Source organism: Miniopterus schreibersii (assembly GCF_964146895.1).
Source record: "Miniopterus schreibersii genome assembly, chromosome: 15".
NCBI classification, from domain to species: Eukaryota; Metazoa; Chordata; class Mammalia; order Chiroptera; family Miniopteridae; genus Miniopterus; species Miniopterus schreibersii.
This window is the reverse complement of record NC_138115.1, coordinates 8703566-8716700: the sequence shown is the minus strand read 5'-3', so window position 1 is coordinate 8716700 and position 13135 is coordinate 8703566. Positions and strand designations below refer to the sequence as shown.

Sequence of the window (13135 nt, the reverse complement as noted above, 5' to 3'; positions counted from 1 at the left end):
ACGCAATGACAGTGGGGACATGTTGGGAGGGTTAGATGACAAAAGGGTTTTATTTTAGCAGAGATGTGCCTGGGTTCAAGGAGAGTGCTTAAAATGGGGGGAAAATATATCCTCTTGGAAAGAAGACTGTGTCCATAAACGATGATCCAGACAACAGTCCCAATCTGCCGGGACTGTCTTGTTCTAGCCCTGACAGTCCCCCGCACATCCCGGGACACTTCCCAGTCCCAGGCAAACCGGGATAGTTGGTCATAGAAAAAAAAAAAAATCTATTTTACCTTGAAATGTACTGATAAATGAGACCAAAATTCCTCTTTTCCTTCTATTTAGACTAAAAATTGAACAAGTTCTCAATTTTCCTCTTATTTTATAACTTTTTCTACCAGAAGATACTGTTGAGATAACTTCACAAAAATCATAAAGCCAGTTCACTTTTAAGAATAAAGACATTGCCCTGGCTGGGGGCTCAGTTGGTTAGAGCGTTGTCCTCATACGCTAAGGTTGTGGGTTCGATTCCCAGTCAGGACACATGCAAGAATCAACCAATGGATGCATGAATAAGTGGAACAATGAATCAACATTTCTCTCTCTCAGAAAAAGAATAAAGACATTTTAAAAATAATTCTGGGACACCTAAACTACAAGAATGGACAGAATGAGAAATGAGGTGTGGACAGGATTCCACAGCCCCAAAGACCTCAAATTACATTTGGGCTCGCTGGATGCTGGAGAGCTGACTGCAAGGGAGTCAGGAAGGAGTGAGCCCTTCTAAGTCTTGCACCAGCATTTGAACAACCAATTTCACGGCCCCAGTATCTCCTTTGAAGGGAAGGAATTGATAAGAATCAACGAGGCGTTCCAAAATGTCCTTTATTCCCACTTAAAGGTCTGCTCAGTGACCCTAGAAACTCTAGAGTTACGGAGAAAATTAAGGAATGGGGTTCTCTCTGGAGAACTTCAGTGAGAATCCGTTACAAAACTTTAGCCAAATAATTATTTTTTAAAGTTCTACAAACAGAGCTTCAATTTTTGTGTCAGCTCCTCTGATTTCAAAGATATTGAAAAAAGGAAAAGTTTAGTTTTCACTTATCAAGGAAAAAATTAATTTTTAAAACTCTTGTTAATGACTCTCACTCCCATTTGTTCACAAATCTCAAGCGTTATAAGTTGGAATGCACATAAACGTTTTTCCATGAGGTCCACCAGCCAAAATCAAAGGGCACCGTGATGGGCATTAGCCACTGTTCCCAGGGCTATTAATGAACCCGAGTAGACAGGCAGAGGAACTGGGGAGGCGGGGAAAACGGGTGAAGATTTTCACAATTTTTCTACCCTCAAAACATATAAAGATAATGCCACTTTAGGAGACCTGTCCTCCAGCACACTTTATGAAGTCAGCAGGAGAAAACACATCTCATTTTTCAACTCCCAACCTGTTTTCCTAAAGATGCTAACACAGGATGTACACCATCCTCAACTTTCACAGCCGGGAAGATCCCCTTGTGAGATTCAGGAGCAAGGCTGTTGGGAGGGCTTAGCGGTCCATTTGCTTTCCTTCAAAGCGCTTGGGTGTGGAACATATAACTGAAAAGGGTGGTAATAAAAACCATTGTAAAAATAGCAATAATAACTACAAACCAAGGGCAACCCACCTGGCAGATGCAGAGGGAAAAAGGAGGAAGCGTCAGCCAATTCAGAGGGGCCAAAATAGCGACACCCAGGCCCGAAAGCAGCGACTGTGCCACTATAGTCGGGCGATGACTCCCAGGCTAAGGCAGTGCCAGCAGACCTCCATCGGGGGGCCCGTGAGGCCGCATTGGGGGAACATCCCCGCAGACAGAAATAGGAACCAGGGGACAGGCACTTGGAGTGGGCGAGAAGCCAGCAGCAGCGCTTACCTTCTAGCTTCCCTCCCGAAATCAAAAGCTGCTGTTGTAGAAATTGTTCCGAGGCTGTCGATTGTGAAGCCAGAGCCCTCGGGGGAAAGGAAGTACTGTTTATGGGACAGTGAAAAAAAAAGGCAAGATGTTACAGAGACGCCCGCCGACGGGTCCCCTAGCTGGATGGCGCACCCCAAGGACCAGCCTCACTCCCTCGGTGCTCTGGGCCCCCCCCACCCCGACCCCAGGTATGGCAGACGCTCAGTCACATTCGCCAGCAGCGATGGTGATGACATTGTGCTCCATTCAACTGCCTTCGGGCCAGACAACCCCCCCTAAACATTGCAAATGAATTTCCTAATCTCTTACACTCAGTATGTTATCTGAACGTTTCTCACAACGCTCCACTCAAAGCTAAAATTAAATGAAAAGGAGATGCATTTAGAGAAACAAGCTGACTGTATAGTGAGAACTCAGAAATTATTTTGTTTGGTGGGTCTGAAGATACCCTTTTTCCTGGAGGGGTGGTGTTGAGGGACAGGGAGTCATAGAGGGGAAACTAAAATACTGGGACAGCTGTTCAACTCATTTTCTGTGGGACAGGCAAGGGCAATCCTTTCTCAAGTTGTTCTTAACATCCCACTGACTTCCCTTCGTACTATCTTCTAGTTAGTCCATTAAATGCTTCAAATACATTGTCTGTTCATTGTCACTACAACCCTGTCACAGGTGCTGATGTTATCCCTATTTCACAGACAGGAACACTGAGGCTTAGAGGATTCAAGTGGCTTGCCCCAGTCTGAGAGCTGAGCTCTCAGTCACCGCACTGCATCTCTACCACGAACTTTTGCCAAAGAGGGAAGGTGAGGTCAAGGTTTCCAGATTCGGCAAGAGTCCAATGATGAGAAAAAGCCGGGGCAAAAATCCATGAGAGGATTAATATCAGGAGTTAATTATACTGAGTGCTACTGACTTAATAATTGTGTAGACCCAGAGATAATTTAATAGAGAAGATTAAACACAGAAGGTTTGCAAAGCAACCTTAAAAATTGTTTGGAGAAATTAGTGACCTTTTAATTTATCGATTTTCTGATGAATCATCATGTCCTGATTAATTTAAATTCGTACCATCCATTTCTACACATATAAATAAGATGGAATTGAGTTCTGCTTTTTTTTCTTCTTTCATTTTTCTTATAGATTTTAGAAAGAGAGGAAGGGGGAGAAACATTGATCTGTTGCCTCCCGTAGGCACCCCAACCAGGAATCGAACCCACAACCTGGGTATGTGCCCTGTTCAGGAATCAAACCTATGACCCTTCGGTGTACAGGAGGATGCTCCAACCAACTGAGCCCCACTGGCCAGGGCGATTTTGTTTTTTTTGTAAATCAATGCTGTAGAATATTAACATACAGAACTGCAGGAAAATTCATCACATATTTACTGTTCAGGCAAACCCAGGACTAATGACGCCTATTTCTCGGCTCACAAGAACTAGGTCTGGTTATATATAAATGCATATAACTTTTTTAAAGTCACCCTCATTTATGTTCAGAGTCACTCAAAAATTTGCAGTTCCCAATTCCATTTCCATATTACATGTTGTCAGCAATTGCTTGGAAAAAACATGTATTGGGAAGCTGTATTTTTATGATGTTTAATTTTTCATATATTGAGATAGTCTTTTTTAAAAAAAAAAAATTGATGGCGCTGATATGCACGACGGCTGCCTGCCTTGTTCCAGGAAGGCTGGAGCTGGCGGTTGCTAGGCAGCCAGGGCCATCGCCGGGAAAGCCACCTAAATGAAGGGTCCCCTGAATAGGAAGGCAGTCCAAGGGACGACACGTTAACTCCGTGGGGCCAGGCAACTCTAATTCACTCCCCATTCCCAATTTATCTGCAATAACAGCATCAACTGGTGAGGAAATATAAGAATAGCATTCCCGGGTGACCACAGCTTCCAGAAGAGACTGTGTGGTAAGGGAGCCCTCGCTCCTGGATGGACTTAACTTCAAAACCCAGTTTCTCTGAAAGGCTTGTTCTTGACTATTTGCTCTCAGGGGAGCTCAGGAATTGGAAATGTCAGAGCTCAAATTGCAGGCCAAACACAGTGAGGAGAGCCGGGGCCTCAGTGCTGCAAGAGCAGGGACACGGGACCCCCACTGGGCTCTCTGTGTCCTTAGCATCAGTGACAATAAAAACAACTGTGATGGCTTCCAGTGACTCTGACCCAGAGTCTGTGCTCGGCACCTTCCTGAATTAGCTCATTTAACCCTTACAATGATGCCATGAGATTGTATTCTTCTCAGCCCCATCTTACAGGTGGGGAAACTGAGGCTTACAAATGTTAAGGAAATGGTCCAAGAACACAGAACCAGTGAGTGGTTATGCTGAAACCCAAACCCAGGTCTTTCTTTGTTTCGCTAAAAGCATCCCGGAGAAGAACGACAGTCCTATTCAGTATGAATTGCCGTGCTATTTCCCAGGATATGTTTTCAGGCATATTTCAAAATAATGAAATAAATCCTCCAAAAAACAGATATTTTATTTATAATTTCTTTCTTAGTGTCATAAAAATGTCGTTTTAAACTTGAATAGCAGAGCACAGTGTCCTTTGTCAGGGCTAGTCACTGCCGAATCTTCATTTGCCTTGTATGAATAGACTTAAATTATTCATTCTTTTCACATATCCTTTAAATAATTACATTTTGATGCGCATATCTTTGTAAGATAATGGACTTTACCTATGAAAAACATTCCCGGGATGTATACATTTGCAATTTCTAAGGCAAGAAAATAATAATGTATCCTGAGATTGTTCAGTGTTACTGCTTGTTACAAGGTGATTTCGCAGTAGCCTGACTTTGGGCTACAGGACGAACTTGCACGCCACCTGCTGGACGAGGGTGCAAGTTGTGCAAAGATGAAGTAAATACTCCCCAGAAATATTTATTTAAAATCTGACTGTGGTTTTCTCTAAACATCTGCCTTTCATGTGAAGAGTTAAAGATTATTTTCTAGGTAATTAAAGCTTTTCTTAAAATCAGATTTTCCCCAATTGTATAGCATTTCAAACAAAATTGTTCTTTAGCTTGAATAACCCAGATAATTGCCTCAGTTCTCAAATCCATTTGGCTGGTACGTGCCTAAACTGAGTGATATTTCTCCACATACCAGAACTGTCAAAAATGTAATAATGTGATTCAAACTTTCCCCCTCTTTATCTTGGTGTCACAAGAGATGAAATTTTAAGGTGATGTTAGGGTTGAAAACCAAGCCATGGGGGGGCGGGGGGCAACTCAGAAATAAATCTTTTGGATAAATACCCAAAAGAGATTGTAGTTCTATTTTTAGTTTTCTGATGAACCTCCATACTGTTTTCCATAGCAGCTGCACCATTATGCATTCCTATCAATAATGCTCAAGGTGTCCAATTTCTTGACATCCTTGCCAGCACTTGCTGTTTTTGTTTTTGTCGTGTTGTGTTGTTTGTTTTATAATAGCCATCTTGACAAGTGTGAGGTGATATTTATTGTAGGTTTGAGTTGCATTTCCCTGACAGTAGTGACATTGAGCATGATTCCATATACCTTTTGGCCACTGGCATCTCTTCTTTGGAGAAGTGTCTATTCAAGTCCTTCATCCATTTTTCAATCGGGTTATTAGGGTTTTTGCTATTGAGTTGTAGGAGTTCTTCATATAACTTCTTTTTTTTTTTTAACATGTTTTGATTGATTTCAGAAAGAGGAAGGGAGAGGGAGAGATGGAAACATCAATGATGAGAGAGAATTATCAATCGGCTGCCTCCTGCATGCCCCCCACTGGGGATCGAGCCCACAACCCAGGCCGGAGCCCTGACTGGGAATTGAACCATGATCTCCAGGTTCATAGGTCGATGCTCAACCATTGAGCCACGCCCACCAGGCTAGAGTAACTTATTATCAATATTTGATAGTTTGCTAATATTTTTATATCATTCTGTAGGTTGTCTTTTCACCATATTGATTGTTTCTTTAGCTGTGCAGAAGATTTTTAGTTTGAGGTAGTTCCACTTGTCTATTTTTTCTTTTGTTGCCTATATTTTTGGTATTATGTCCATGAAATCAAAGGCCAATGCCGTGAAGCTTTTCCCCTATGTTTACTTTTAGGAGTTTTACAGTTTCGGGTCTTATATTTAGATCTTTAATCCATTTAGAGTTGATTTTTATGTCTGGTGTAAGATAAGGGTCCAGTTTCATTCTTTTGCATGTGAATATCCAGTTTTCCAGCACCATTTATTCACCAGACTATTCTTCCCCCATCATGTATTCTTGGTACCTTTGTCAAATATCAGTTGACTATACATCTATGGATATATTTATGTGCTCTCTAGTCTGTTCTTTTGGTCTGTATTTTGGTCTTTATTCCAGTACCATGTTGTTTTGATTTTCTTTTTAATGAATTTTAAAATCAGGAAGCGTGATGCTTCCAGCTTTGTCTTTTCCTCTCAAGATTGTTTTTGGCTATTCAAGGCCTATTGTGGTTTCATATGAATTTTAGAATTAATTTTTCTATTTCTGTTTAAAAATGCCATTGGGAATTTGAAAGGGGTTGCATTGAATCTGTAGAATTGAAATTGGAATCTTGAAAATATATTAGCCCTCCCAAATCACAGCACTATTCACACTAGAGTAATGTAGAAACAACCTAAATGTCCATCGACAGATGAATAAAGGACATGTGATATATAAATACAGTGGAATATTAAACCTTTAAAGGAGGAAATCCTGCAATATGCAACAAAATGGGTGACCCTTAAGGGCATATGCTAAGTGAAATAAGCAGTTACAAAAGAACAAATACTGCGTAATTCCACTTACACAGGAATCTGAAACAGCTGAGCTCATAGATGCAGAGAGTAAAGTGGCGGTTGCCAGGGGCAGGCAGGAGGGGGAAATGGGGAGTTGCTACGAAAGGGTTTAAAGCTTCAGGAATATGAGATGAGTGTGTTCTGGAGATCTGCTGTACAACTCTATGCTTATAGCTAATGATATTATAATTTACACTTAAAAATTGGTCATGAGAGTAGATCTCGTATTAAGCACTCTTGCCACAATAAAATTTAAATTTAAAAAATCAAATGAATCACTCAAGGTGATTCATTGCCTGCAAACACTTCCTGAGTCTTCCCTGAGTCAAGAAGAGTAAGATCGCTGCCTGTTTATGCAAAGCAAAGACATAGATGCAGATAACACAAGTTTATATGGAAAGTCTATGCTATAAACAACCAGTTAGGTAAAAGTAAACCATTCCCTTGCTGTGTTACTTGACATCAAGCAACCAAAAAAAAAAAAAAAAGTTAGTTTTTCTACTAGGTACAAAACATTTTCCTTTTAAAAAATGTGGGCAAAGATTTAAGTAGGTAGGCACTGTCAACGTGAAGTGATGTTAATTTCTGATTAACTTTCAAATATGAACAGAACATTTTCATGTGTTTTGTCTTGTTGGATGTTCAGTACAGCTATTGACTTTGAATAGGATAGTAACTGCTGAATCTTCATTTTCCTTCTGTAAATAGACTCAAATTATGAATTCCTGCATAACGGCTCCTGGGATGGTTGCCTCTTCCCAAATTTTTGGCACTGCCTCCAGCAGGTTGAAGGGAGCACAAAGAGTGTGTCCTGCTCCCAGGATGATGGCCACCTTTATTCTCTCCTCAACACCAACTGCTTCAGTGACCTGGACTTCCTAAGAGATCCGTCTCAAGCAGCAGTTACCATCAGTGCAGATCCTCCCCTTCTGCCCCCTTTCAGAGACCATCAGGCCATGCTCTGTCACAGCTCACACACTTCAGTCACGCCAAGAAGCTCAGTCCTCATCACCATGACAATTATTCATCCCACCTGATACCCCAAACCTTGCCCCCAACACTCCCAATGTGCCCTCAAGAGCTCAGTCTCTTATCAACAAACTCCCCAATATCCTCCACTGAACTACTCCACCTATCAAGGTCACCAAAGAGCTCCAGTTATTCATTCATTAAACACTTGCTATGTGCCAGACACGTACCTGAGTTCTAGCAATTAACCTATTGCCACCTTCGGTGATGGTTAATCTCGGTTCCCATCCCCTCAGCAACTCAGCAGCACTCGATTAATCCCCTCTTGAAATACGTCTTCTTGGGCTTCTAGGAGACACTCTACTCTCCTGGTTGTCCTTTCCTTACTGGTCCCACTCAGTTTTATTTTCTCAACCTCTTAGTCTTTCTAACCTCCAAATATTGGGGCACCTCCAGGCTCAGTCCTTGAACTTTCTCTCTTCTCTCTTATATCCACACTTACTCCCTAGGTCCTCTCATTTCATTCTGAACAATTACTACTAAGTATTAGCTGGTATCTCCAAATTGATGCTTCAGGCCCCATGCCTTTGCTGAGCTCTAAAAATTATAATCAAGCTGCCTACTCTTCCTAGATGTCCACCTGCCTTCCCAACCTCAACGTGTCTAAAACGAAGCACTCGATTTTCCTCCTCAATCCCTCTCCTCTTCAAGAGCTGCTCTGGCCAAAAACCCTGGAAATCTCGATTTCCCTCTTTCCTTTACACCTTATGTCCAATTCGTCTACAAGTCTGTCAACATTACCTTTAAAGCATATGAAAATTGCCTCATTTAGTAGTGAAGGGCACTACGCTTGTAACTTTGAAAGACATAAATAAAATAGGAGTGATTGATGGATGAATACAAGAATGGGTAGCTGAGTAATAATAAAGACATTAAAAAAATATTAACTATGGAACTTAATGATGACTATATGGGTGTTCACTCTTTCCATTTTTCAGCTCTTTCAACTTTTCTTTATGTTTGAAATTTTTCATAATAAAATGGAGGAAAAAAATGTATAAATTTTGATGATTTCTCACCACCCCAACTACCATCACCCTAGACCAAGCCACCATCATCTCTCACCTGAACTATTGCAGTCATCTCTAAATGGTCTCTCTGCTTCCCGTCTTGCCTATTCACAGCCAATTTTTTCACACAAAAGCCAGCATGAACTTTTAAAATGTAAATAATATCATTTGTCCCTTTACGCATAACCTCCCAAGAACATTCCACATTAATCAAAATAAAATCCAGTCCTTAATAATCTTTAAAGGGGCCTTTGTAGTCTGGTTGCCGGCTGTATTTCCCTCATCTCTTCCTGACGCCCTCGCCCTTTGCTTTTCAATTACAATGGCTTCTTTGCAGTTCCTTAAATATGCTAAACCTGTCTCTGCCTCAGGGCCTCTGTGCTTACTGCTGTTTTTGTCTGCAGTATCCTTCCCCCAGATATATGCCTAGTTGCCTCCCTAAATTCATTCAGGTCTCTGATCAACTGTCACCTGCTCAGAGGGCCTACCATTGCCCCTGCTCTTCCCCTTGGCCCTACCTTATTGCTATCTCTTATTACTGTCTGACATTATAGCACCTATCTGTACCTCTGGTTATTGTCAACTTTATTCACTAGCCCCTTTACACACCATATTCAACATTTTTTTCTCAGCACCTAGAGCAAAATGGTCACCAGGGAACTACTCATAAGATGGGTAAACAGGATTCAAAACAGTTCTAACTCCTTTGCAGTTAATATGGTTTTTAAATATTTAAAAATTCTATTAAATGACAGAACATCTTAAGCTATTTTCTTGGAATATATTTTATTTTGCAATCTTTCCCATTGGTTTTATTTATTTTTTTTACCTTTTAAATTTATCTTTATTGTTGAGAGTATTACAGGTATACCATTTTCCCCCACAACTGACCCCCTCCACTTCGCTCCCACCCCCTCCCCAGGCCTTCACCCCATTATTGACTGTGTCCATGGGTTATGCATATATGCATATAACTTCTTTGGTTAATCTCTTCCCACCCTCCACCCCCCTTCCCTCTTTCCTCTGAAATATGTTCGTCTGTTGCATGTGTCAATGCCTCTGGATCTATTTAGTTCATCAGATTCTTTTGTTCATTAGCTTCTTCTTAAAGAAGACTTTTCAATATTTCCTGTAGTGCTGGTCTGGTGATGATGAACTCCTTTAGCTTTTTCTTATCTGTGAAGCTCTTTATCTGACCTTCAATTCTAAATGATATCTTTGCTGGGTAGAGTAATCTTGGTTGTAGTTCCATGTTTTTCATCACTTTGAATATTTCTTGCCACTCCCTTCTGGCCTGCAAGGTTTCTGTTGAGAAATCAGCTGACAGTCGTATGGGTGTTCCCTTGTAGGTAACTAACTGCTTTTCTCTTGCTGCTTTTAAGATTCTCTCTTTGTCTTTAACCTTTGGCATTTTAATTATGATGTGTCTTGCTGTGGGCCTCTTTGGGTTCCTCTTGTTTGGGACCCTCTGTGCTTCCTGGACTTGAAAGTCGATTTCTTTCCCCAGGTAGGGGAAGTTTTCTGTAATTATTTTTTCCAATAGGTTTTCAATTCCTTGGTCTCTTTCTGCCTCTTCTGGCACCTTAATAATACAAATGTTGGGCCTCTTGAAGTTGTCCCAGAGGTTCCTTATACTATTTTCATATTTCTGGATTCTTTTTCCTTTTGGCTCTTCTGGTTGGGTGTTTTTTGTTTCCTCATGTTCCAAATTGCTCATTTGATTCTCAGCGTCCTCTACACTACTGTTGATTCCCTGTAAATTTTTCTTCATTTCAGTTCCCGTAGCCTTCATTTCAAATTGGTACTTTATTATGTTATGGATTTTCTCAGTTATTTCCCTAACCATTTGCTTAAACATCCTTATAACCAAAATTCTGAACTCTGTATCTGTTAGCTTGCTTGGATCTATTTCATTTAGTTCCTCTTCTAGAGATTTCTTCTCTTCTTTCCTTTGTGACATGTTTCTTTGCCTCCATTTTTGGCTGCTTCCAGGTGTTTGTTTCTATGTATTAGGTAGAGCTGCTATGTCTCCTGGAATTTATAGAGTGGCTTTGTGTAGTAGTTGCCCTGTAGGGTCCAGTGGCTCAGCCTCCCCAGTCAGCTGAGCTGGGCCTTCTAGGTGCTCCCCTGTGTGGGCTGTGTGCACTGTCCTGTTGTAGTTGAGCCTTGGTTGCTGTTGGGAGTCACTGGGAGGAACTGACCCCCAGGCAAATCGGCTGTGAGGACCAGCTGCAACTACAGCCAAAGAGCTGCTGTGCTGCAGACACCCCTGTGGAGCAGGATTTACTTCAGTGGGGCTTTGGTGTTCACCAAGTGCGCCCCTTGAGTGTGTCACTCGTGGATGTGGTAGGGTTGTAATCCAGCATGGTCAAGTCTGACCACCAGGTGCACTGTCTCAGGGCCCTCCTGGGAGGCGCAAAGTCAGCCTGTGCCAGTGCCTTGCCCAGGGCCACCCAGCATGAGCTACACAGCAAACCGTAGTTGGCTGCTGCTTGTGCTGGGCTTTGCGGTGCCCAGGAGAGGCCAAGCCATGAGCCAGTGCAGCTGCCGCTAGTGCCAGGCCTGGGGCCGCTTATCAAGCCGTATGGGGCCCGCTGCTGCTTGTTTGAGAGATTTTAGGAAAGTCCTAAGCATGAGGCTCGAGGGGCCACTTGCACAGAAAAGCCCCTGGAAATGGCCCGGATGAGCTGCAGGTGGGGAGGGGCGGGGCCTCCGGGAATCACGGGGCGGGGCCAAAGGTGTGAGTCGGGTGCTGGCGACTCAAACATGGCGCCTGCCTGCCGGCTGTGTGCGGGGAGGACTCGCCAAAGGAGCCACCGCCTCTGCCAGCCCCTCTGCCTGGGAGGAAGCCGCCCCTCCAGCTGTCGCCCCGACTTCAGGCAGGTTAGTTCCCCCCCGAGTGTCCCGGGTCCTTTCCGGCTGCTGCCCGGCGCTGGGCTCAGAGGGCGCGTCCGAGTGAGTCCGTGCCGGGCCCTTTAGGAGGAGCTGCTGGGGCTCCCGCAGCCTCCGCGACCCTCAGCGACAGTCCCCGCTGGTTTCACAGCCTGGAGTTTTGGGGGCGTCTCTTCCTGGTCCTGGAGCCCTGGGCGGGGGGCCTGCTGTGGGGCTGGGAATCCTCACTTCTCTGGGAAAACTCCACCGCCGAGATTCCCTCCCGGGTTTTAACCTCGGCACCGGGTGTGGGCCCGTGGCCTCCTCTCTGCGATTCAGCCCCGATCCGCCCGCGTCTGCGCCCCTCCTGTGGGTCTCGGTGCTTCTCCAGTTCCCTGGTTGTGGGGCTTCTGTTCAGTCAGGTCTGAGGAGGCTCTGAGTGATGGTGGTTCTGTATTTTAGTTGTAATTTTGATGTGGTTGCGGGAGGCGGCGGGTGCAGCTGTTACCTACACCACCAGCTTGTTTTTCTCTCCCATTGGTTTTAAGTTTTATTTATTAAGCCCTTTATAGACACCAGATTACTGTTGTGAACAAGACAGAGCTAATCCCTGCTTTTATGGAGCTTATAGTTTCATGAGAGAGGTGTTGTTTTGTGTGTTTTTTAATGATGACAAAGTATGATTAGTGTTATAAAAAGGCAGATTAACCAAAGAACATATATGCATATATGCATAGCCCAGGGCCACAATGTGTGGTGGGGGGGCTGAGTGAAGGGGGCAAATCAGGGTGGAAAATGAGGGACATCTGTAATACTGTCAACAATTTAAAAAAATTATTTCTTTGCCAAACAATAACTCACACTAAAAGTTACTGTTTTGAAGCATTTGTTTCTATAAATGTTTTCAGGGGAATATAGTTTTAATATTGACCAACATGGACAAAATGAGAAGGGATTTTGCAGTTTTCAGATTATAAATAGGTTCTGTCAACAACGAATAAAGTTAAGGAAGATTGGCAAGTGCTGATAGTTTGACTCAATACAGTCTCATTATAGTGAGCAGCATTTGGTTTTAGACTGTAGAGCATCTATTCAGGCACATATAATAGCAGCTCTTTGCTGAATCAACCTCCCTCATTCTCAATCCTTATGAGTTTGCAGTTCAAACCCCTCTCACCTAAAATTCCTGGTCAGCACATGACCTAAGCCAATCAATGCATTATTTCTACCTTGCCACAGTAATTGGTTGAGGGCTAGCACATAAAGCAATCAGAGCCAGGAAGACTCCCGGAACTCAAGGAGGGAGCTTCAGATGGGTCTCAACCGGGTAGGCTGCAGGGACTCAGATTCCTGCCCTCTCCATGTTACCAAGTGGAGACAGAAAAGACTGAACTTCAGGAGTCCTATACTGAACTGCTTACATCATGGCCTGTTTACATCATGTGAACCCAGAATTCAGCTGTGCTAGAAGCACAATCTTTTCAGTTATTGCAGC

The 13135-nt window shown here is 43.1% G+C and overlaps 1 protein-coding gene across 1 annotated transcript in view; it reads right to left on the bottom strand.

Moving 5' to 3' along the window:
• LOC308568204 (cadherin-related family member 3-like) overlaps window positions 1-13135 on the bottom strand; it is a gene marked incomplete at its 5' end in the record, with an annotated part of 67295 nt that overhangs the window by 35589 nt on the left and 18571 nt on the right. Inside the window, one exon of the mRNA XM_081160842.1 lies at window positions 1899-1993. Coding sequence (XP_081016968.1) covers window positions 1899-1993 — 95 coding nt within the window. The remainder of the gene's footprint in view (window positions 1-1898; window positions 1994-13135) is intronic.